The following is a 25344-nucleotide window of genomic DNA, read 5'->3' on the forward strand; positions in this document are numbered from 1 at the left end:
GTCCTTGAACTAGATAGGACACTGAGCGCAACGTGAAAGGAGGGACTGACTTTAGATCGTGTGGACACAGGAGGCCTTGTGGAAGCTAAGATCTGAAGACTGAGAAGTGACCTTGGGGAACAGCATTGTAGGCAGAGGGAACAGCTCATGCGAAAGCCCAGAGGAGGAAAGAGCCTGACAAGCTAAGAGGCATCCACACAAGACAACTGGGCCGCACGTGAAACAGCATTTTATCTTCCTGACAAAAAAGCAGCTGGCATCGTCCAGACCAAACCCCCTTATTGATGTGGACGTTGCATCTGCTTTACATGAGGAAGAGTCACAGTGCGAGGAAATGCATCACTCTCAGAAGTCCCTCCCCTCCTGCCCTCGGACCTTGGAGTGTCTGGTTCTCAGGACTTTAAACGGGGACTGAATTATAACACTGGCCTTCTTGGTTCTGCAGCCTGCAGATAGATGGTGGCATATGACCGCATGAGCCAATTTCCATAATAAATCTCCTCCCATATGTCTCCATATATCCCATTGGTTCTCTCTCTGGCAAACAGACTATTACATTTGTACTGCTAACAACATCTAACTCAGCTGATGGCTTTCCTTGCTTGGCAAGTACTCAGTTCACAGGTAATTGGGTGAGCAGGTGGGTGCAAGATGCAACTTCACTATTTGGTAGAAAATACTTTTCAAATGTACCTTTAAAACACTGTTAAGTATTCAAGGGTATAGTTCCTAAAATCTCAGGAGCCTATTGTTTCTGATTAAAAATTTGCTTAACGTTCTGAATCAGACACATTTGATGTTTAGATACGAACAGAAGTCTAACTTGGAGTTTGCTATTGCTAAAGCTGACACCCATAGTTGTAAAGAACTATAGTCTTTTGAATTATGATAGAGCTTATGTAGAGACAGAGCCCCGTAACTTACCATGTCACACTACCTGTCTCTTGATATCATTGCCCTGTGCCTGCCATGTGGCATCTGATGCCCGGATGCTGACACAGTGCAGCTTCTTCATCAATCTCAGGCATGCAGATGAGAGGCGGCCTGAAATTATAACATAAGCGGGTAGCACTAGGGATAGAACTCATGTCTCTTAACTTTTCCTATTATGCCCAACTCCTTCCTCAAACCTGTTCTGATCATTTTCCAGACACAGCAAGCGGGCATATATTTGTTAAATGGTTGCTTTTCTAACTGGATTAGCACTGTGGGAAGCCCATTTCACGATCCCGCCGGATCTGGGCTTTGTCCTCAATGCCTGGACACAGCCATCATCGCTGCCCCCGGAGGGCCAGGACTTGGGCACGGAGAGACAGCAAAGTAGTGATAAATGAGAAAATGGTGATCCCAGCTCAAGTGGGTCAGGAGTGGAGAGGAAACTAATTCAAAGGCGGCTTCCTGAGAGAGGTGGCAGTGAAGCTGGGTCTTGAACACTGTAAGCTGGCACTGTGAGATCTCCTGCCTCGTCGTCTGCCATGCCCAGCTTTGCAGTTTGCCCCAGAGAAGCACACAGTATGCTGTTTTGAGCTCTTTGCTCAGACTCTTACCTCTCCCTAAAATACTCATCTCACCTGTTTTCTTGTGGTTGAGTCTTACATATCCTTCATGTCGAACCTCAGTGTTCATCTCTTCCAGGAAACATTCTTTAAATCATTAGGTTGGGCTACTTACCTCTTGTGGCCCATTGCACGCATCTCACCCTTATGTTAACGTTATTGAAATTGTCAGTCTGTTACTAGAATTGCCCTTGTCTTTTTCATATTCATATTTCCATATCTATCTATCTATCTATCTATCTATCTATCTATCTATCTATCCCTCCATCTACTAGTCTATCCTTCTAATCTTTATATTCACTGTCACATGCTTGATAACATTTTGAAGTTGAACTGCATTATGACTTTCCGCTAAAATTCTCCTTAATCTCACTGCAGGCTTGGTTAATGTTGCCTGGAGTGGACCTTGGCTCTAATGCAGAAGTGGTTGGGAAGCCTTGCTTTATTGACCCCTGACCTTAGTGTTCTGCACAGCTGCTGCTTACTGGGAACTGAGTGCAGTATGTAGGCTTAACAGCTTTTGTTGGCATGGCGATTGCTTCAACGTTTTGGATACTGTCACTGACTTCAAAGTGCTGAGTCTCTTCCTTCTCAGTCTATGGATGACACATTCTTTTAGCTAAGCTGTTCTTGGCTGGTGTTCGGGAAGACCATCACATGGAAGTGCTCAGGTAGACTAACAGCTAATTCTAGAATCTGAAGCAGTTGTTCAAGGACAAGTGGATTTAGCAGCTGTTGTTTTACAAATACTAGTCAAACAGTAATCCAGACTGTGTAGTGCTGATGTGAGGACAGACATATAGATCAATGGTTTTAGGAGCTCTGTGCCAAAAATGAGGACTAAGTATGTATTTATTATTATAAATCAGTGTCGCCGTCTTCCTGTTTCCTGGACATTTTCTCTCTCCCTTTTGGTGGATTAGATCTCCAAGTAATTCTCTCAGAAATAGTTTGAGTCCTAAACTTTTGAGTTCTTTCTATTCTTTGCTCATGCCAAAACTGAAGTCAAATGCTAACTCCTCTGTGAATGTTTAATCAAGTAGTATCATTTCAAAGACATTAAATCCTTTCAGTAGAACATCCTTCTGATCACCCTTGATACGCAATTACTATAATATATTTTATCTTTGAGAGTATGTTTCATTGAGTTTCAGTTAGCCTGACTTTTCATCTACCAGGCTATGAAGCAGCCTGGCAACCAAGGGTCCCTTATGCTTATTGTCCTATGCTTGATCAATATTCAGTTTATTCTTTTCTTACATTACAAAGGGATAGGGGAGCCCAGGAAGATAAATGATCTTCATGCCAGCAGCAGTCAAGACAATGTGAAGTTCTTGCCAAGTCTTCCAAATAAGCCAGAATACAGAGCAAAGAGGCTTTTGGCTTTTGTTGTGGAAGAGGATTTGTTAGGCAAAAAGAAAATAAGAGTCCAAATAGAAAAATGGCAGCATCTTCTGAATACAGACGTGTGATGATGCATGGTTTTCTTGGAGGACTTGGGTGATAGCAACAGGATATGAGGGGCTGGTAAGGTCAAGTTAGCCAATTTAAGAAATTTTGTTGAGGTCTTGCAGAATATGAGGAAATACTGTTTTACCTTCTCTGGGATACCTGTCCTCAGAGGTACAACAAAAAGTTGGGTTTGATCTCTGATTCTAAAAGAGCCATGGGCTGCTTTCCTTCCTCTGCCCCATGCTTGCACACCGATTTTCAAGTAGAACTCCAACGTTGTTCAAGTTAAAAGTAGAGTTGATCGAGTTATGAGCACAGGGAACCTGGGTCCCAGATTACTTATTGTTATACCTCTTCTCGACCATGTTGTCACTGAAGAACTCAAAGGTTGTACAGAAATCAAGTAGAAAAATTCAAGAAAGTGGCTCCAACTGGAGGGTATCTGAGGAAGCATTATGAAAATTGTGCATTTAGTAAAATGGTCAACAGTTTTTCTTTTTTTTTTTTTTGAGTGCTGCATCAACTAAGATATGGTCACACTGATGATCTGTAATGACTGCAATACATACCCACTGTGGTATGTATGTGGGGGTGGAGGGTGAGTGTGGGAGAACTGATGCAAAAGGTCTTTTGGGCAGAATCGGTGGACTAGACAATCTCCACAATCCCCTCCCAATACTTGTTATAAATGTAGAATTGGCCTGGGCCTCGTAATATATTCATGTCACTAAACTCTTAATAAGATATTACTAGTAGTTGATGGATATTTTGATAAATTCAAAGAATAAGATTCCACAACTATGCCAATAACTTAATAGTTTATTAGTCAGTCAACAATATTACAAATATTTAAAAATTACTTAATATAAATAGTTGGCAGCAAACTATTCCATTACAGAGTTAAATTACCAGTACAACAGACAGACTGGAGATTTAGACACCTGGGAGTTAACAATAAAATAAACTAAAATATTTTAACAAAAATTTTTAAGCTGAAGGTGTTTACCTAGTGTCCATAAAAGCATGGGTTCTCTTTTTAGAAAAAAATAAAAAACGGCTTTAACACCCCATTAGGAATATAAAATAAAATCAACTGAAAATATTAATTTGCATATCAAAGAACCATTTATAATTACAATCCAAACACTCCATAAACCACTTGTGCGATTCTATACAGAAACTGGGAATTAGAAACTAGTTGCTTTAATATTACAAAGATTTCAGCTCCAAAAATAATTCAACATAAAATAAACTTTAGCAATTAGTGTCATAAAATTATATATTTCCACATAAAAATACAAAATAATATTAATGACAAGAATATGAAAAATTATTCCAAGTATTTTACTACTATTAAAATAAAATAAAACCCAAAAAAACAAAATAGAAATATGCATGAAAAAAGTCTCTCCTTTTGTTAGCAAAACACTATCCAAAATAACTACAATCATTTACATCAGTACAAAGATTTCTGGATTTAAAAAATAGTTGCAATGACAAAAGGGGTATCTTTTCTGACAGTAAAAAATGACACTGTGGATAAAATCTGCAAAATATGCAATGAAAAAAATAAATTTGCATTAAAAAGGTTTACACTGTTATTTTTTTTATACAAACATTAGAAACAGTATTGCACATCACAACACAGAATCGAGGTTAGTCAGCCTTCCAAAATGTGTTATATTCAAGTTTTGTAGCATCTTTGAGGAGAGGCTCTATGCAGCCAGATGCAACAGGGATAAAATATCAAGTGTTTTCCATACACAAATATATAAATGCTAAATGTTTCCTTCTTAACAAAAAGTGTGGATTTTTAAAGTATTTTTTCCTCCACAGTCATACTTTTGGGCAGCAATAAGAACATTTAGAGAACACAAGTGAAGAAGCTTTGAAAATACAAAAATACAATCAAAATTAATAATTTTCTACAAAAATAGTAAAATAAATATGATCTGTAAATTAAAAAAATTTCAATACAGTGTTCAACAGTTAGAAAATAAGAATGTAGTACATAAAAGGCAAAAAAAAAAAAGAGGTAGGGGTGAGGTGGGGAAGGAACAAACTATTAGACTAATAAGCTTCAATTGTAACAGAAATGAAGGTAAAACAAACCATACATTTCTGTCATTTTTACCCGTGGCGAAGAGGGTGTTCTATTACATTTCCCTTCATTCCCAATATTTATTTCTGTTTAAGAAGGGAAAGTGATTTTCAACATCTCCAATTATTTTCATCATATAATTTATTCTAGTGTTCATTATTTAATACATGAAAAGGCTCTTCAAATTTTAAACATTAAGCAGAAATTATGAAAATAAAGTTTAAAAATCTGCGAAATTAAATATCTAAATAATTAACATTGCAAAACTACTGATTTCTTTTCTAAATTCCAAAAATTGAGGTATAGCAAAGGAGATGTCATCAGTCAAAAAAAGTGTGCCATAAAATAGCTGACTGTTGGAAAAATCTCTCACAGAGATATAAAAATAGTGCATAACAAATGTCAAATGGATCAAGGTTGGCAGGGTTAAGGTTAGAAAAGAATACTCCAAAAATCTGGAGGATCATGGTTTAAGTAACAAAGAGGGAACATCGACAAATAAATTAGTAAAAAGCTCTTCTGAAAACAGCATCAACTTTAAACATTAAAAACTTGAACCACAACCACAATAAAACAGCAGAATTAGACATGAACCGTATTTTACAGTACAAAAGCACACCAGAGACAACCAATGTTAAGATCAACACTTTGCTCACATGAAGGATTGTCCCAAGGGGTTGCTCGAAGACAATACCCCTTGTAATTTTCTCTCTTTAGAGTCAAGAATCTTAGTTCTGCATTTAAAAAAACATTTACCATTGTTGGTGCTTTGCTTAGATTGCAGAGTAACTCTGACATTAAAATATAGGGGCTGGTTACATTAAAAATGCTCTAAAGAGAAAAAACATCCCTACTGATATTCTAATAGTGTTCAGTACCAAGAGAAACTGATTAACTGTCGCTTGTTTCCATGCCACTTTCCCCAAAATTACAAGCAAAGCCATTACCAAAATTCCTTCATCAAAATTTAAAAAAAAAGCAATTCCTAACCATTAACAATGTTCCATGCAACAGTGACCCCAGTTTAGACAGAAGACCCCAATATACATAGGTCAAACATGTAAGCAAGTTCAAGCCAGATTTCACCATTGTCTTTAAGGTAAAATTGAATTTTATGCAACTAGCCATCTGTATATTTCCCCATCTCCATTTTGACTTCACTTAGGTTTACCAAAGTTTTGCATTCTTCTATCAATTCGTTCATTTAAATATGGGCTTCTTGTGGGTCTTACATTTGGTGACTGGTTAGCAGTGTGCTGGCCATCTTTGGTTTATAAAGGATGTCTTAACCATGAACTATCAAAGGGGCTAAAATCAACTTTCTTTAAAAGTCTAGTATTTCTCTTTTATTCAGTCTTTTATCTATACTATATCACTGCACATGAATTAGAACCGCACGTCACAAAATTGCACAGAGATTACAAGTATTACATCCAGTCTGCATAAAATCGAGTTCCACTATGGACCAGATCACAAAATGGCTGCACTCTCTAATCTAAAACTAATATGCATATTGTACACATGTAGGGCAATTTTTTAAACTTGAAGTCACAATAATGCATGCAAGTTTGCTTTTTTTAAACAAATTTTATAATTTGTTCATGCTACCTAGAGTCAAGAGAGCTGTTTTTGAACATTTGCAATACCTCACCTCTTGTTATTAATAATTCTAGTGCATGCATATGGTGTATACAGGTAAGTAAACATGCATTGTTTTTTCACATTCTAAAACTATGGCAGTTTAGGCCATATTGTGCTGCCTGCATTTTATCTGCAATGCAGTGTGTCTCTAACGTTTTCAATCCCGTATTAATAGGTGGCATTTACACATAACACCTATATAGCAGCAAAGCTAATACAGCTTGTGATTAAAAATGTTTAAAAATAGCTAATAAATCAGATTATCTTGAGGTATTATTTCTTGCAAGTCAAAATGGAGAGCAAAAAAATCAACCCTAATTTTAGTTTATGTATACACTGAAAATAGCAACAATAAAAATAAGCATTTGTAGCAGACATATTCCATCTTCACTATTATTTTGCTACCTTTGGTAAATTACTGGGGCAGATCTTGAAGTTAAAAACCCACGTTTAGAAATAAGTGCACGCTTCACCCACTATATAGCAGCAGACTGTTTGCCCCTACGCAAAACATTCTCATATCTAATTTTAACTTTACATATAAAAATAACTTGGAGAAAATACAAAAAAACATTTTATTTTAACATGAAAATATCACAAAAATTAGTAAGCCTGAGATGTAGGGTTTTGGTGAAAAACAAGAGGCTTGTAGTGTTTTGGCTGCTGATAAAGATGCATGTATTGAGCTGGGTGAAAGCAGAAGAATGCACTTATTTCTTCCGCATGTCAGTATCTTCAGACACAGTAAGCCACATGCAGCCTTTCTCTCCTTGTCCAACAGAGGCAGGTTTGCTACTCCTAGTTCCAGCGGAAGTGGATCTGACGTGGACGGTCAGCACCTTCCTTTACCAATGGCTTATGGAACTCACGTCCTGCACGAGAGTGGATATTTGCCCAACAAAACTCACAGTAATACTGCAGGCAAGTGACATTGGCACAAAAAAAGGGAGCAAATTTTCCACCACAGCGTGCGCCCTGGCATTCATCACACATCTGGTCATCTAGCACATATGGCTTTACCTCCACCTAGAAAATGAGATAAAAATGTCTTAGTAAGTCTGCTTCAGAAATCATTTTAGTAATAATTTAAAATATGTTCTAAAGAAAAAAACAACACAGCATTGAACATTGAGAAAGTAGGCAGTTTCCCAAAGAAATGCTTTACCACATAGGTTAAAAAATTCATTTTGTTCTTGAACTAATCATTTTTTATATGATGTTTCATGCTTCTAATTGACCATGTGATTAAATAAGCACTTAGTTTGGTAATATTGCTATATGTTTGGCAATGTAATCTTCAGAAGATTATAAACTGAATGGTATTTACTATATTTTCCAATGACAGAAAATAATTTTAAAAACTACAAAAATATAACTGATTTCTAAAACATTCCACCCTGACTTTCCTGAAGTAACATCATAAAAATACCTGTGCATTAATATTTTCAGAGGTCACTGTGAGTGAAAAAGCAGACAAAATGGTTTTTACATATTTGTCCCTTCGTTCCAGTACCACCTGTGAGTTGGCACCACCGGGACAGCACCGACCTGGCAGCACTTCTCCTCCGCAGGCGAGCTGTGCCTGCTTGTATGTAACTGGTTCAGAACCAGGGCTGTGGATAATGTTATTACGGGCATGTCTAGACTTTTGTGAATTTATAAGAAAGAAAGTCAAAGTCCCACTGTGCAGGCCTGACTTGCTAGAAGACCTCAGACTCCAGTAAGGTCTGATTGCTAAACCTCTTAACCTCATCTGTTAAACGAGGATTAATTAACTTTTTGCACTAGGATGTTGAGTATGACTCCACACGGTTAGCATTAGAATAAAGGAATTGAGAAAAAAGCAAGCGAGTGCAAAGGGTTAAAGAACCTGCCCAATCCAGTGAAGACTAGATAATGCAAGTAAAAACATTTAAGACAGTGCCACCATAAATACTCTGTAAATTAGCATTAGCTACTATTAGCCAAGATAGCCTTGCTTTCTTGCTTCTTTCTGAACCAAAGGTTACTACTACCTTTGTCTGAGTGAATAGTGTCAGGCAGCCTAAGACCTCATCCTTTCCTGAGGAGGGCAGAAAAACTGGAGTGTATTAATAGCTTGGTTTGACATAAGGTAGTGTTTGCCCACAGTAAAAAACAGTGACCCAACAATTTCTACTCTGAATGTATTCTATTGAAATACTTGCATTTGTGCAGAAATTGTATATATAAGGGTGTTTTCTGCAGCACTATTTGTAATAAAAACAATTATAACTGGAAACAACCTAAAAGTTGATAAAAAGACTGTAAAACAAACCTTTCATAGGAAGGCAATGGATTTCCATTGTTTATATTTGCAGTTCATTTCAATATTTATTTCTGATTAATACTAATCTCTAACTATTTAACTTTGCATGTGTGAAACAGAGTTTCATCAGTTCTTCACCTATTCTTATTTTCCATAATACCTTAGTAGCACATATCTGGAAAAATAAGCTTCTCTTAGGGATTTCAATGCCTGTGTAAGAAGGCATGTTTCTCAATTCACCTGCTCTGCATGAGTTTCTATTTAAGAATCAATACTCTGCCCCAAATAAGTATCCATCATTCTCATTTTGGAAACAAAGAGGTATGAGGTATGACAATGCAACAATCTTTTCCCGCTGCTTCTGAATATTAAACAACTACAAATATATACAATATAAATAATTTCCTCTGTGACTGTATCACTTCTCTGCAAGAGTGGGGGTTAGCCTACATCAGTGGTCTATAGCATGGCTGCAATTTCGAATCACCTGGGGAGAACTGGCTGCATCCCAGACTAATTACAGCAGAATCTCTGGGTGGGACCCAGATGTCAAGGTTTTTCTAAAGCTCCCATGTGACTTTAGTGTGCAGCCAAGGTTCAAAACCACTGAATTAGAGAAATTCTAAGGTTCAAAAAAAAATTCATATGCATATTTGAATAAAAGCAGAGCCCATTCTCAATTTTCCCCCCAATATTTTAAGTAACAATGCAAACAAACAAAACACTCTGCATGTAATGAACAGACCTATGCTGTACTTCTTTTCTAAATGGTATGGTTTGGTAATTAAATTGATGACACTTCGAAAGTCCATGGTCTAGTCAACTAGCATTAGTTAATCAACTCCCCTATCCCCCAAATAGTCTTTTATTGAGAACACACTTAAGTTAAAGCTACTAATTAGAATATAAAAAGTTAATTTACCTAATATTCCTAGTATATCTCATCTGTACTATAAATATAAACATGGTAACTTTAGAATACTGCTTAGATTTATATAGAAACAATTCACAGATTTTAGTATGAAATAGATTTGTAAATGAACAACTGAGTTTTGTCCACTCCTTTCCCCTATTTTACTAGTAGATGATCATTGGTACTCAGAATTACACAATGGGGTGGCTAGTTTTCAGTTAGCATTAGTAGGACTTCCTAAAAGTTCTTATTGTGATGACCTAACAAAACTACTAAAGAGTAACTGTTTTAAAGTTTAGGATTATTATTTTGTATATGCAGTTTGTTTGCATATTTATTATTGTGTATTTTTAGATAAAAATGAATACATTTTTATTTTAGACTAGAAGCCCAGTGCACGGATTCATGCACCGGTGGGGTCCCAAGGCCTGGCCTGCGCCCTCTCACAATCTGGGACCCCTTGGGGGATGTTGGCGAGCTGGTTTCGGCCTGATCCCCGCAGGCCAGGCCGAGCGACCCCACTGGTGCACGAATCTGTGCACTGGGCCTCTAGTAGGCATATAAGATCTTTGGTTAATCTCTTCCCGCCCTTCTCTCTCCCCGCTTCCCTCTGAGATTCATCAGTCTGTTCCATGTTTCCCTGCCTGTGGTTTCCACTCCTGCGTGGAGCTTCTGCCCCCCTGGTGTTCAGTGCACGTCATAGCTACCAGCTGGTCAGCTGGTCACTTAGGCTTTTATATATAGAGATTTTATAACAAATGAAAAATAAGTAGCACTTAAATAGCACTTAGTACCAAGCTCTGTTCTCAGTGCTTCAAAATATGTAAATTTATTTAAGCCTCAAAGTAACTGTGAGCGAGCCCAGCCAGCATGGCTCAGCAGTTGAGTATCGACCTATAGACCAGGAGGGCATGGATCGATTCCCAGTCAGGGCCCATGCCCGGGTTGCAGGCTCGCTCTCCAGTGTGGGGCGTGCAGGAGGTAGCCGATCAGTGATTCTCATCACTAATGTTTCAATCTCTCCCTCTCCCTTCCTTTATGAAATCAATAAAAATATATTTAAAAAAAATAACTGTGAGGGTCATAATATTACTGTTTTCCATTTCATAAGTGAGGAAAAAGAGGCACAAAAGGGTTAATTTGCCCAGAATTACAGAGCAAATAGTGGAAAGGGGACCCCAGGCAATCTGGCTCCAGAGTACAACCTCTTAAACCAAGTTCCGCCTCTATGGTTAGAAGAATATTAAGACCTTATTGGCTAATGAAAATTTTTAACATGCCTTAAAACGACACTTATATTTTTCATATTATACCTAAAGTTTAAAGTATGTTGAAAACTTTGACATTTCAGAGTTAAAGGAGTATAAAAATATTCAATGTTTGAATTATATTAACTCATCATTATTCTTACTATCAGCACCTTATCGTAGGACAGAAGTGATTTCCCAATTGCAACTTACACGTTTATCAATATCACCATGCTGAAGCTGCACAAACCGAGCACTGATGGCAGCAATATAGCTCTGTTGATTGGAGAAAGCAACTCGACCAGCACCTTTTGGGTATTTTAGCTCAGGATCTGTATCAATTCCTGCATAACAAACTCCACCATACAGCCGGTCCATGATCATAGCAAGTTCCACTTCAAAAGAAAAAGAAACTTAATGAAATGTGAGAAAACACAGTAAATCAACAACTTTTAAATGTTTTTTTAAAAAGTAAAAGTCAATTGGATACATAGTTTTGATATCATTGTAATTAACCTAGTTATTAATAACTAGAGGTCCGGTGCACGAAATTCACACACGGGTAGGGTCCTAGGCCTGGCCGGCAATCAGGGCCTATTGGGGCCGTCTCACCCAGTCCTGATCGGGGCCCAAATGGCCAGGGCCTGCTGGCTGCCGGACAGGGCCTGCAGGACTGGGGGAGGGACCGCGGAAGGTTGGCTGGCCACAGAAGGTTGACTGTGGGAGCACACAGACCACCAGGGGGCAGCTCCTGCATTGAGCGTCTGCCCTCTGGTGGTCAGTGTGCGTCATAGTGACTGGTTGATCGTTTTTTCTGGTTGCTTAGGCTTTTATATACATACATAGGAGATACGCAAAGGGGGAAGCCAACCATTATAGGCACGTCATTTGAACAGCTTCACCAGCAGCTACAACTTTATACTCCCCAGGAGATTGGACAAAGACAGATACATGCCCAGTAAAGTTGGGGGACTAGGGAAGGCGCTTACTGTCAGTCAGACCTGGGAGCAGAGGTCATTGGCCAGAATGGGCGTGGTCACTGCAAGGAGGCAAATTTGGGATATTTAATCCCCCGTGTTCTTGGTTCCTCTTGGGAATCTTGATGACTCTGGTCTTTGGGGCTCTCCTGCATTCACACCACACAATGGACTAATGTACTGTAACTAGTCTGATGCTGAACAGGACCCAGCTCCAACATGGAAAGGAAACTCTGGACACTGACTCTGCTTCTAGCTTTACCAAAGGGATATGATTCCACAGAAATGGAAATAAAGCTTTCTATCGTACCTCATCCTCCCATGGGGGCTTCCAGAAATGCTTATGCCAGAGGTACCCCCCCTTCCATCTGTTAACAGTTTAATGTGGGTGTTTTTTTAAGCCAATCCCTTCACTTTACACTAGGATCCCAATTGCTCTCACTACAGAAGAATTACTTTAGCAAATCCCCTCTCAATTTTCTGTACCACTGTTTTTTCTCTCTATACTGGGTCCTTCCCAATATACTGTAATTTGTCCCATCTTAAAAAAAAAAAACATCTCTTAACTCTATTTATTCCTTTCTGTGATTGCTTCATTTCTCTGTTCCCCTAATTGCCAAAAAAAAAAGTTTTTTATACTCCCCAGTCTCTTCTCTTCTTTGTTCAACCCTTCATAACCAAACTTTCATCCCATAACTCCATTTTACTTGCTCCTGTCCAGGTCATCTCCCCCACTGTCAAGTTCAATGGTCAATCTACCTCTAAGCAGCATTAAATATAGTTCATCTCTTCCATCCCCTTGAAATATTTTCTCCATCTAGCTTCTAGGATATGTTATTCTACTAATTCTCCTTCTACTTCATTGTAACTCCTTCCTGGTCTTCCTTGCTAGTCCTTCCTCAGCTCCTTCACTTTTCAACATCAGAGGACCCCAGGTTTCAGTCAGTCCTTGGACTTACTTCTCTACAATTGTGGCTTTGGTGACTTGATCCTGTGCCATGGCTTTAATTACCACCGGTTTGTTCTCAGCTGCTACATTCCTCTAGTCGGGGCCTCCCTCCTGGACTCCAGACTCATCTATGAAACTGTCTACTGGACAACTCATATTGTCAATTTCACAGACACTGCAACAATCAGTGTATTCAAATGGCACTTCTGATCTTCCACCATCCCATTAAACCTGCCCCAGTGAGGTTTTGCTGATTCAGTTAGTAAGCAATGGAAAAGATGAAGTTGCCAAGTCATGACTCTTGGCTTTATCTTTTTCCCCACTGCACATGAAATCCTGTGAACCTGATTTTCAAGCCATATCAAGAATCCAATCACCTCACCTCCATCACTAACATCACATTCCAACTTTCACCTGGATCATGGCAATAGCCTTATCCCTTTGCTTCAGATCTCTCCCCCACCCAAAGTTTATTTGCAAAAGAGCAGCAAGTGTGAGTCTCTCAAAATATATATATAGGTTTCCCTCACTATCTGAAAGCGGAGGGTTCCCTATGAAAACTTTTGTATAGGTTATAATTATTTTTCTCTTTGTATTTCTTTTTTGCATTCTTTTTTTTTTTTAAATATATTTTATTGATTTTTTACAGAGAGGAAGAGAGAGGGATAGAGAGTTAGAAACATCGATGAGAGAGATGCCTCCTGCACACCCCCCACCGGGGATGTGCCCGCAACCAAGGCACATGCCCTTGACCGGAATCAAACCCGGGACCCTTGAGTCCGCAGGCCGACGCTCTATCCACTGAGCCAAACCGGCTTTGGCTTTTCTCTTTGTATTTCTTTTGGTTAGCTAAAGCAGGTACAATGTAAATGTAATGTAAGTACTAATGTAAAAGGAAGTAGCATCAAGTAAATCAACTTTTAAAAGGCAGAGATACCTGTATTACATAGCAATGGCTTAACTGAAATTTCTACTTAGGAGCTCTGAATGGTGCCACAGCTTTCAAAACCAAGACCCAAATCTTCCCTCCAACCGGCTCCTTCTCCAGTGTTCCTCAACTTGTAAAAGGCACCACTATCTATCTAGTGTCTTAAGACTGAAAGCAGAGATGCAACCTTTGCATTTCCCTTATAGTAGCTGTTCACTTGGCTCTTTCTCCACTACCACCACTAATCCAAGCCACCACTATCTGAATTCTGGACTTCGACAATGGGCCACTAAATCTGTCTACTATCTATTCTCAACTGGGCTCTCCTTCCGTGAGTCACTGAAGTCAACTTTCAAAAATGCAAATGTGATCATGCTTCCTTCTATTAAAACTCTTCAATGGTTTCCCCTTGCTCTGAGGATAAAGACCAAATTAACATATTAAACCTGTCTGCCCAGATTCCTGCTTATTTCTTCAGTCTTCTGTGTCTCTTCACTCACTCCTTATACCCCCAAGTCAGGCACTCTGGGCTTCTTCAGTGCCTCCAATTTATCTGCTTCCCTCCAATGAAGACCGTTGGATATGTTTTTCCCTTTATCTGAAAACATCTTATAAACTTCCTGACCACCCCAAACTACTTCTGTGCAATCTTTACATGTCAGCTCAACTACAAGTATATTTAAAACATCAGACTATATCACCTTCCCTTGCCGTATGTTCTTCTATTCCTCACAGTCTTTCCTTATAGCAGTTATGTTCTATTAGTATTTACATGTGAGAATGGTTCTTTAACCTCAATCTCCCATACTGGAAGAGGGTGCAGTAATGGAAGGCACTAATATACTTTACAGGATATATGGTATCCTAAAATGAGATTGTACAGTGGATATTTACATCTATAATTACTTTTCTCTGACATCTTCCAGTATATCTCTGGTTCCTGACATCACACGTTATCACTCACTTATCTAAAGTGCTAATGTTTTAAATTCCAAATTTCTTCCTCAGATATGAAAATCAAACCACATAAAATTCTCATATCTTAGCAAGTTACACTTAAGAAGTCAGAAGTATTTGAGCGGATTTTCCTTATGAGTCTGTTTGGAGTTAGCTATTAATATCAATAGATGACTGCTCCATTCTCCAGTTACTTGATGGTTTCAAGAATGGTTCTCAGAATTTGTCTCAGAATTCTGTAGTTAGCAACTATTGGAGCATGAGGAATCTGCCCCTAACCTGCCCAACATGCCATGTACACAACAGCTACCAAATATTTACTGAACGAATTCATATTTAAATGATTTTTAAAAGCACACAATTTGGTAGTATTCTACTTACCAGCTCTTAGTGGTCTAGGAACACCTCCAACAAAAATTGTTTTCCGGGGATCCAGAGGCTGAGAACCATCCATCACAAAATCACTATCACTTAAATTCCAAGGACGGATCTGAACCTATTAAGAAAAGGACGGTATTTTATTGGGTCTTATTCCCTTTACAGCTTATGCTGTTTTGCAGCACTGGATTTTTCATTGTTTAAAATTTGGGGCAGTAGGATTTAGAAACAAATTATTATTTTTTATCTAGGAACTATAAATTATTTAAACTGAATCTTAATATGGTGGTTGAACTGTTTTCCACTAACAATCATTTCAAAACGTTTTTGGAAAACTTATCTTTGTAGCTTAGAGTTCATGTGGTGCTTACTTACTGGTTTGTCTTTGATGGTCGGGCTGGAAACACACAGATAGAGTTTTCCATCTTCTTCAATGCAAGCGTCAATCAGTGCCTGAACTGAGCTCTCTTCTTGAAAGAGAAGGAACGCATAGCCTGTAATAATCATGAACAATGAGGCAATATGTTAAGGTAAGTGATTGCACCCCAAATTTCATTACTGTTTAGAAAATACAAGTTTTTATTAAAAGAAAAATCCTATAAATAGAACTAGCATCATTATATTTTCTATAGGAGAACACAATATACTATTGGAATGCCCATGAAAACATATACTCAGTAAATTAATTTGCTACTTTATATGCAGCATTTACTATTAAGTACCGTGCTAAAAGTTTTACATTAACTATTTTATTTGATGCTCACAAGTCTATGAAACATTATTCCCACTTTATAGAGAAAACTAGCGTTCCCGTTGCAGGAAAAATCCTGCAATAGGGTTTCCTGCTGCACTCTACCCCACCCTGCCTGCTCTCCTCCCTTGTCCCCCGCCCCGCGATCTCTGCCAGCCCCCCTGCTTTTCTAACTTCTCCACCAGCCCGCTCTCCTTCCTTCTTCCCTGGCTCCGCCTCCGCTCCTCCCTTCTCCCCCGGCCCGCCTTCTTTGCCAGCCCACCTGCTTTTCCCTTCTCCCCCGGCCCCGCCTCCGCTCCTCCCTTCTCCCCGGCCCCGCCCCTTCTCCCCCGGCCCCGCCTCCGCTCCTCCCTTCTCCCCTGGCCCCGCCCCTTCTCCCCCAGCCCCGCCTGCTCAACTTCCTTCTCCCCCGGCCCCGCCTCCACTCCTCCCTTCTCCTCCCCCCGGCTTGCTTGCTTCTCTGCAGCTTTGCTCCCTTCTGCAGCTCTTGGCTTCTTTCTAAGCTGTTGTGATATGCAAATTAGCCGCCATCTTTGTTTGGATAATTTGCATATTCATCCTGATTGGTTGGTGGGCGTGACTTGGCTGGTGGGCGTGGCTTGGGCATAGCAAAGGTGTGGTCAATTTGCATATTTGTCTATTATTAGATTAGATACTGAGGTATCAAGTGGTTAATTACTTGTTCGACATCAGTAACATAAGCAAGTAATTGGCTGAATAATTTCAAACTCTGGTCTGTCCCATTCTCTTTCTCGTAGTGATACTGCCTTCTCACACCATTTGGAATAATTAATCAGTGGAGCATATTAGGGCCTGAAGTTTCCTCTAAATGCCTTTAGGGTACCAAGATCTAGAGCACACTTTTGGACTACAGAACACTTGGAAAGGCCCAGGAATTCCCATATGCAGAGGGAAAATTCCCCAGGCAACTTGACAACTTTCACATGATACTAAAAAACTATCTTAGGGAGGCTGGAATAAAACAGGTTCCTTCAGAGTGGGTCAGAACTTTTAAATCAAGTCTCAACTTGGACAAACAACTTTTTCAGTCTAGAGACTATTTAGACTTGTAAATCCAAGCTCTTGCTTAAATTCCTCTATCATTGGGAAATACGCACTTCCTCCTTTCCTTGGGTTACCAATTGTCAATCTTTAATCAGCCATGTATCCAGCAGGCAAAGCAGACTTCATTATAAAATGGCATCAACATTTACATTCCTGGTTTACTCCTTTGTGATTTTCCCCAGCAGCTGATAGCTATGAATGATCTAAAAACATCCCTTTCCTTGACAAGATTCCTGTGCAAACAAACATGGAGACTGCCACCCAGTTCTAATATGAAGAAGCCATCAAGCAGTCCATGCACATCTGTTCCAATAAACAAAGGGAAGCATGAGGTCATGTTTTACATAGAAATAAAAAACACTGCTTGCTGCCAACAATGGCTTTTGCTGCCACAAAGGTCTGATGTGACACAGAAGTACTTCATTTTAATAAAATTACATTACTCGATTGCATAAATAAGACATTAAACGGACCCACACAAATAGAAACTTCCAAAGGTACAATTATGCAAGATTAAGAAATGTATTTTAGAACTATTTAAATTACTAGAAGCAATTTAAATGTTTGAAAACATTTTTAAAAATAAAGACTGGTTTTCTTTAAGTGAAGGCTTTAATTTTGATACAAAGCTGAGCATTTGAGAACTATAACTGTTTTATAATAATAAAGAGAATATAAGGCTAATTTACTAAAACAATATTTAAATTCAATATTTTTAATGCTGCTTATGTTTTGTGATATTATTTTTGATATAATTATTTTCACATTACTTAATTTAAAAACAATACTTTAAATTCAAAATTTTTAATATTGCTTAATTATTTTGTGATTATTAGGGAAGAAATGTTTATATTATAAAAATTAATTAAGCAAACATGGCAAATAAACTATGATCTAGCTAAGGAAAGCCATTAAAGATTAAAATACTCTTACCAAAAACAAACCATCTATGGCTCTCTAGAATTTATTAGAGTAAGCTAATATTCACACAGGTGAACCTCATTCACTGCAGAGTGAAACATACATACATGTGTGGCTCAGTATTCAGGGCTCAAGTCACTGCCTTAATTATAAGGTATCTTCACAAACTGAATGCTTCTGCACCAGTGTTTTCCAAACCATGAAAAATTATGAATTACAGGAATGATAAAAATGCTTGAAAGAACAAGGTTTGGGAATACTGGTCTTTGGCAATGGCTACAATTAACTATAATTATACAAAAAAACAAAAAACAAAACAACCAAAACTATGATTTGCCATGCTAATATATATTTTTTTGTTTTAAGTTTGAGGAAATAAACTGACAACCACCTCAAAAACCACATAACAGTCCTGGCTGCTGTGGCTCAGTTGGTTGGGCATCGCCCTTTATACTGAAAGGTTGCTAGTTTGATTCCCTGTTAGGGCACATGCCCAGGTGGCGGGCTCAGTCACCCATAGGGGAGTGCAGAAGGCAGCCGATTGATGTTGCTCTCTCACATCAATGTTTCTCTCTCACTCTCCCTTCCTCTCTCTCTCTAAAAACCAATAAAAATATTAAAAACAGACACAATGACAACAGTCACAAAGACAGCAAGTATTCTGTTTCATTAAATTTGTGCCAACCAATTTTCCTAGGCTTATAGTTCACCATCCCCTTAAAAGAATATGAGACTCATGTAAAAAAAAATGTTTATTTATGTCTCCACAAAAACCAATTCTAATTCCTTTTTATTATATTTCAATTCCTGCCTGGAACTCTGTTCAACAACTGTTTATCTAAGTTGCACAGCACCTTTTGGATATAGTTCTGTTTTATTAGAAAACACCAAGTAATTTATATTGTCTCTTTTGCTTAGATATAATTGATTCCCTGGCAAATATTAGCAATAAAAACCCTTACCTTTTGGTGGAAAATAGGACTTGCTTTCTGCTTTATGAGGCCAATCTACTACCAGAGGCCCAAATCTTCTGAAGCTAGCAGTAATTTCATCTTAAGAAAATATAATAATATGCATTAGGAATTAGTTTAAGAATTCATTCTAAAACCCCATATTTTGTAAGTTACTTTAAATATTTAACATTTTAAAGTACAAATAGCCTAAAATAAGCTAGAATATAAATATTAAAAACATGTTCAATATCCTTATTAAAATTATTCATAAAATATTTTGTCCAAATAAATTCATTTTAAAGTAGCTCATTTGTCAGAATAATCAACATAAAGTGATACAGATAATAATGAATGTATAGAATACCAATCCTTAAATATCACTGGCTTGAAAAACATGCCAACATTATGTTAAATTAAATAAAGAGATCCATTACTGCTTGACAAGTAAAATCTTGTAGAAAAAGGAATGCTAAAACAAGAGGTGAAAAATCTATAATACTCATAAAATATACTACAGTCTGACACAGGTCAGGTAGTTTCATTGAAACACATATAAGCCAAATCCAGTATATACTCCAGGTAATTTCAGCTCTTAGAAACCTTTATTAGATTTATTAATACTCAGAATAATCTATTAGTTTATTGCATCACTGGACCATCTATTAGTTGTGAAAGAAAATAGCACCAAATCATCAACTTACCTTCATCAATATCTGGAGGGAGGCCACCAACAAAAACTTTTCGAGAGAAGCGTTCTATTCGCTCTCCATTTTGATGAGCTGAATAACATGTGGGTGAGTTTAAAACCCCAACTTGATCGTTATGACCATCATCCAGCAAGCCATCATCGATTGGAAAAAGGGAAGAACGACCTAAAATATAAGAACAAATATAACTTGAATATCAGATCTGAAAAAAGAGTACAAAAAGCAATGACAAATTCAAAGGCTTAACAATGAAGGTGACATATGCATAAAAGTGAAAGGAAATTCAGATAGTTTGAGGTTTTAATCCTTAGATTCAAGAGGGAAGCAGTCTGAGAAATGACTTAGAAATAAACAGTAATATAACACACCACAAACACTACATTACTTCAAATTTTTATGGAAAGCAACAAGAATCTAATGTATAGGATTGTCAGACTGGATATGTAATTGAAAGAACTTTTAGAAACTGGTAGCAGAAAGAAAATGACTCACAAGATAAGAGGACATAAAAAAAAACACTTGCAGACTACAGGAAGGACAAAGACATCAAGCATTACTTGCATATAATGTCTTGAATTAATTATACTTGTCAATTATATGAAAGGATAGGCAGGGCTTCTGCACATGTGGAAAGCCACTCCCTCTGGACTTGGGTCCACAGCTGAGCTGGCCCTTTGGGAGTGCACCCTATTAGAGGGCACATCCTCTGCAGCAATCATGATGCTAGACCATGTGGGGACAAGAAATAAAAATGACCTGATAAAATACACTCCCTGCTCTCCACGAATGTGCATTAGAAAAGATAAGATCTCTAGATGCAACTGCGGCACATATCCATAAGAAAACTTCGCAATGCTTCCAAGTATGGTGGAGGAAGGAGTAGTCTAAGCTTATAAATGGGTAATTTCTTAAATCCTCAAGTGAAACTGAATAGCATCTGTGGTGAAATTGGAAAGGTAGCAGTGCTTACTGAGAGCATTAGAAAGGGCAGGATATTTAAAAGTAAAAATATTTGTAGGAACATGGTTTTGAGTACAGTTTTCAAGTGGGAGAAAAAAATAAAAGAAAGTAGGAAAAATAAATTTATTTGAGAAGTAGAGTAATCAAGCTGGAAAAGCACCTTGAGGTGAGAGTACTCATCTTTGAATGCCAGTTTAAAGGAGATATTTCATTTAGTAGGTGAAGGAAATAATGATACAGGGGTTCAAGCAAGATGATAACTTTTTTCTTGTTCTTTAGAAAGACTTAGCAAGTATTTGCTATCAGAATAAGGACTAATAGAAAACGTCAACATTTTTTTTGTGATCAATGGAAAGCTCTTCAAAATGAAAGAGCTATTTTACTTAACAAAATCAACCTCATCAAGATCTATTAAAAACAATATTAATTGTGAGTAACTAAATAGTTCAACTTTCTAAGGTTGGACTTTAAATAAATAATTCTATATTTTAAAAAGGAATAATATAAGATAGAGAAACAACATGAATACTAATTTTTTATTAAAAATGACAGATCTAAATATTATATTTATTTCAGATATGACAATGCTTTGAAAATTATTTCACTTTAAAGTGTCCTAACATACATACAAATTTAGCAGTCCCGTAAATACAACAGTCTTTCTAACAGATTTTTATCATGAGAAAATATGTAGACCATAAATATTTAGGGTTCATGAATGCATTGACTAAAGAAATCACTAGATAAGCAATGTCAGATAGAGGGGTGACTCAAAATGACACTTTTTATGCTAATTATGATACTGTAAGTATAATTAAAACTACATTGACAATTATTCCATATTGCTAACTATAATAATGTTCTTACTATAATAAAATATTACAGCTAATAATTAGCAAATATCTATAATCTATTAACCAGAACAAAGGATATAATGAAAAGGCTAAGAACATATCACATACTAGCCACACTAAGAATCTTCATTGCTAAAAAATAATAACTGCTTTCTTTCTAAAGCCATAAAAGCTATAGTTATTTAAAAGAGAAGTTAGCTGAGTAAATACCACTAACAAAAATATTACCTTTTACCTTGCCAATTATCCTTTCCTATAACCCAAATTAATTTGATTATAAAAGGGAACCACTAAATAATTATGCATGTCTTCCATATGCAGTATATTTTAAACATATTTTTCCAAGAATTATACACACACACACACACACACACACACACACACACACACACACATATATATATATATATATATATATATAGTGCATGCAAATGGCTGGCAATAAAGGTAAAATCATATGTGCTTAGGGAAGTAGAATTTGTTCAAAATTTGATTTGGACTAAAATATTTACCATAGTTTTCAACCAAAATTAAATTACATTTCTTGTTTTTTACTATGAAACTAGGATATGTTTTCAGGTTTTTACACCCAAAAGAGTGAAACTGAACAATAATAAAAAAGCACAATATAAAATCGGTGGGATGTAGCAAAAGCTACCTATGTAGAGAAAAATCTGCATATTTAGCAGAAAATTTAGTTTTAAATGCATATTAGAGAACAAAAAATATTTAAAGTAATCCTAGTTTATGCCATAAAAAGAAAAATAGCAAATTAAAAACAAAAAGGATAAAAGAAAAAAAAGAAAAAAACGTGACATAAAAAAGACTAACAGGCCCTAGTTGGTTTGGCTCAGTGGATAGAGCGTCGGCCTGCGGACTGAAGGATCCCAGGTTAAATTCCGGTCAAAGGGCACATGCCCAGGTTGTGGGCTCGATCCCCAGTAGGGGGTGTGCAGGAGGCAGCCAATCAATGATTCTCTCTCATCATTGATGTTTCTCTCTCTCTCTCCCTTCTCCCTTCCTCTCTGAAATCAATAAAAATATATTAAAAAATAGAAGACTAACAGAAAGATAACCAATAAACCCAAAAGTTGGCTCTTTAAAACTTGTCAAATTTATATATCCCTAAGTTCAAGAAAGAAAACTCAAATTACGAATACTAGATATGAAAAAGGGGACATCCATCAATACAATCTATGAACATTAAAAGGCTAAAATGGAAATATTATAAGCAACTATGCTAATAAATTCAACAACTAGAGGAAATAAATTCCTTAAACAAATAAGCTTTGAAAATTGGCACAAGAACACACACACACACACACACACACACACACACACACACACAACAACAACATATAAATAGATACAGAACTGAATAAACTTTTGTTCTTTAAAAATCTGATTCATTCACCACTAAACCCATCTAGGGCTGAAGCTTTCTTTGTAGGAAGTTTGTTTTTAAATTATAAATTTCATATTTTTAACAAATGTAGAACTATTCACACACAAGCATGTGTATAAACATACTGTACACACAAATGAAAGGCAAATCAAAGTTTTGCAATAGGAAAAAATAGAAACAGAAAATATAAGAATAAACATAATGTAATATGAGGTTAGTTATAACTAAGATTACACTGAGCTTCTTACTGTGGTGATTATGCTAATAATGTGCCTAAACATTAATACTTATACTTGACTTTTCATATTTTTAGTCTTATTATGGAAGCCCAGAATAAAGACGTTTCCCAACATATCAATGGGGAAAGGCAGCAAAGAAAAAGAAAACATTTGCGCAATTATTCAATTTATAGCTTGAAGCATGGTTCTTTGTATTATCTTGCTCTTTTATTTAATAAAAGTTGCTCCAAAAATAAAAACAAGACAAATTATATGAATTAATTATGAATAGGAATATTCATTCCAACTTATAAGATCCAGAGGTCATTCTATTAGGGTAGATAACCCACCAGTGTGACTTTCATGTATTATGCAAGGATAAAAAAAGACTATCAAAGCAAAAGAAGTAGGAGCAGGACAGATCTCTCTCAAACATCACCTGCTTAATCAGATAGAATTACTTATCAAATCAAGCATGTTTCACCAAAGAACTTAGAATGAAATTATAAGGTACATTTATCACTCTAAAATATTTTGCCCCAATAATAGGTTTATTCTTTTCTCATAGAGGATGTAATAAAATATGCAAACTGAATAGAAAGGGGGAAAATGAGTAAAAAATAGGAAGAGAACCATTCCTTTGGCATGTTTTTTTGCTGTTCATTTGTTTTTGTTTTTATATTACGGTATAAAATACTTTCGAATTCATATAAAATCTATCAATAACTATTTCTAATGGGCATTCTTTTCATCTGACCATCAAAATAAAAATTTTAATGCAGACTTCTACTGTCCACAGAATATCAACTAAAAAAAAATTACTGAATGCCATATAATTTGAGATGAAAATTCAGGCATTATATCCTCCCATAAGCTAAATAAGTGTGACAACTGTCACTTCTGTCCCAAAGAAAGCTTCTACTTAAAATCAGGTGAGAGTCCTCTTTCTTCCAATACTGGAGGCAACTTGAAAGCAGAGGAAATCTTTATGGCTCTCAGAGGATAGAGATATTTAGGAGTAGTAGCAAGTTCCTATCTAAAAGCAGAAACTGTTGCTTTTTCTTAATATTATAACCATAGTCTATAATTACAGAACTGAGATGAAAAAAGACAAACAAAATGATCATCTGTTAACTTTGTCCTAAGAACTTCCTAGATCATGACATTTACACTGGCATATACCTAATAACACTAAACATAAATTGATAAGGCTAATTAGATAAAAAGTATATAATAAGAAAATAATCCTAAATTGCTCTATAGTTTCAAAAATACTTTAAAATCATAACTTGGCAAGTGGGTCTTTTTGCAAGAGAACTGAAGCTCCATATTAAAATAGCACATGAAATGAGACAATCTATAGATATGAAAATAGACACTAAAATTCTAAACATTCCCTCTCTCTTCTCAGTTGCTAATAACAATCTTTAGAAAGTTATTTACATTTTTTTTCTATAGCTCTAGTTTTTTAGATAGAAAAGTAAAGAATCAAAAAATTCAGTCAAGCATTTGAAGCTACAGATTCCAAAAATGTTAAATTTAGACAAAGTAAAATATAAAACTAGAAAGCCTACTTAAGAATTCAAAATACCAGTTTCTGTCCTTAGTGGTGGCAAATATTTTTTCTTGTTTTCAAAGCACATGCACTCATGACTAGATAAAAAGAAATTGAAGCACTCACACACATGTAATATTTATGAAAAGGCACTATTATTGTCTATTCTCCATTGCTCAAGGGGGATTTTAAGGGTCAAGGAATATTCTTTCTATTTAGTTTGCACTTTTAACAACTATGTAAATACCATGATTATCGCTCACTTAAAATATAATGTAGTAGTATAATGTTTTTTACTTCTTCTCATGCCAAAGACATTTTTCCCTCTCAAATTCTGCACATGGAAAAAAAAAAAAAAAGGCCAATTTTAAGCCACAGAAACTGTCAGCTGCTTTCCTAGAATGTTTATTAGTCCAGCATCACACAGTTCTAGCTTTTTCCTTAAGATAATAAAAACCCTGAAGGGAAGACTACTGTAGGGAGAGACAAAGTATGTGTGTGTGTGCTGTGTGTGTGTTAGAAAGAAGGAAGAAGGGAAGTGTGTGGGGGGGAGAATTATATTCTTAGAA

The 25344-nt window shown here is 36.7% G+C and overlaps 1 protein-coding gene across 8 annotated transcripts in view; it reads right to left on the reverse strand.

Annotated features, from left to right (window-relative positions):
* Positions 1 to 3807: 3807 nt before the first annotated feature.
* CPEB2 (cytoplasmic polyadenylation element binding protein 2) overlaps positions 3808 to 25344 on the reverse strand; it is a 62644-nt gene continuing 41107 nt past the window's right edge. For all 8 annotated transcript variants that reach the window (XM_079791961.1, XM_079791959.1, XM_079791957.1 and 5 more), the window contains 6 exons: positions 19778 to 19948; positions 19086 to 19175; positions 15762 to 15880; positions 15390 to 15504; positions 11411 to 11592; positions 3808 to 7776 (listed from right to left, as the gene is read on the reverse strand). In XM_079791961.1, the coding sequence (XP_079648087.1) occupies positions 7549 to 7776; positions 11411 to 11592; positions 15390 to 15504; positions 15762 to 15880; positions 19086 to 19175; positions 19778 to 19948 (905 nt within the window). In that variant the 3' untranslated portion in view covers positions 3808 to 7548. The remainder of the gene's footprint in view (positions 7777 to 11410; positions 11593 to 15389; positions 15505 to 15761; positions 15881 to 19085; positions 19176 to 19777; positions 19949 to 25344) is intronic.

This window comes from Cnephaeus nilssonii, assembly GCF_951640355.1.
Source record: "Cnephaeus nilssonii genome assembly, chromosome: 1".
Taxonomy (NCBI): Eukaryota; Metazoa; Chordata; class Mammalia; order Chiroptera; family Vespertilionidae; genus Cnephaeus; species Cnephaeus nilssonii.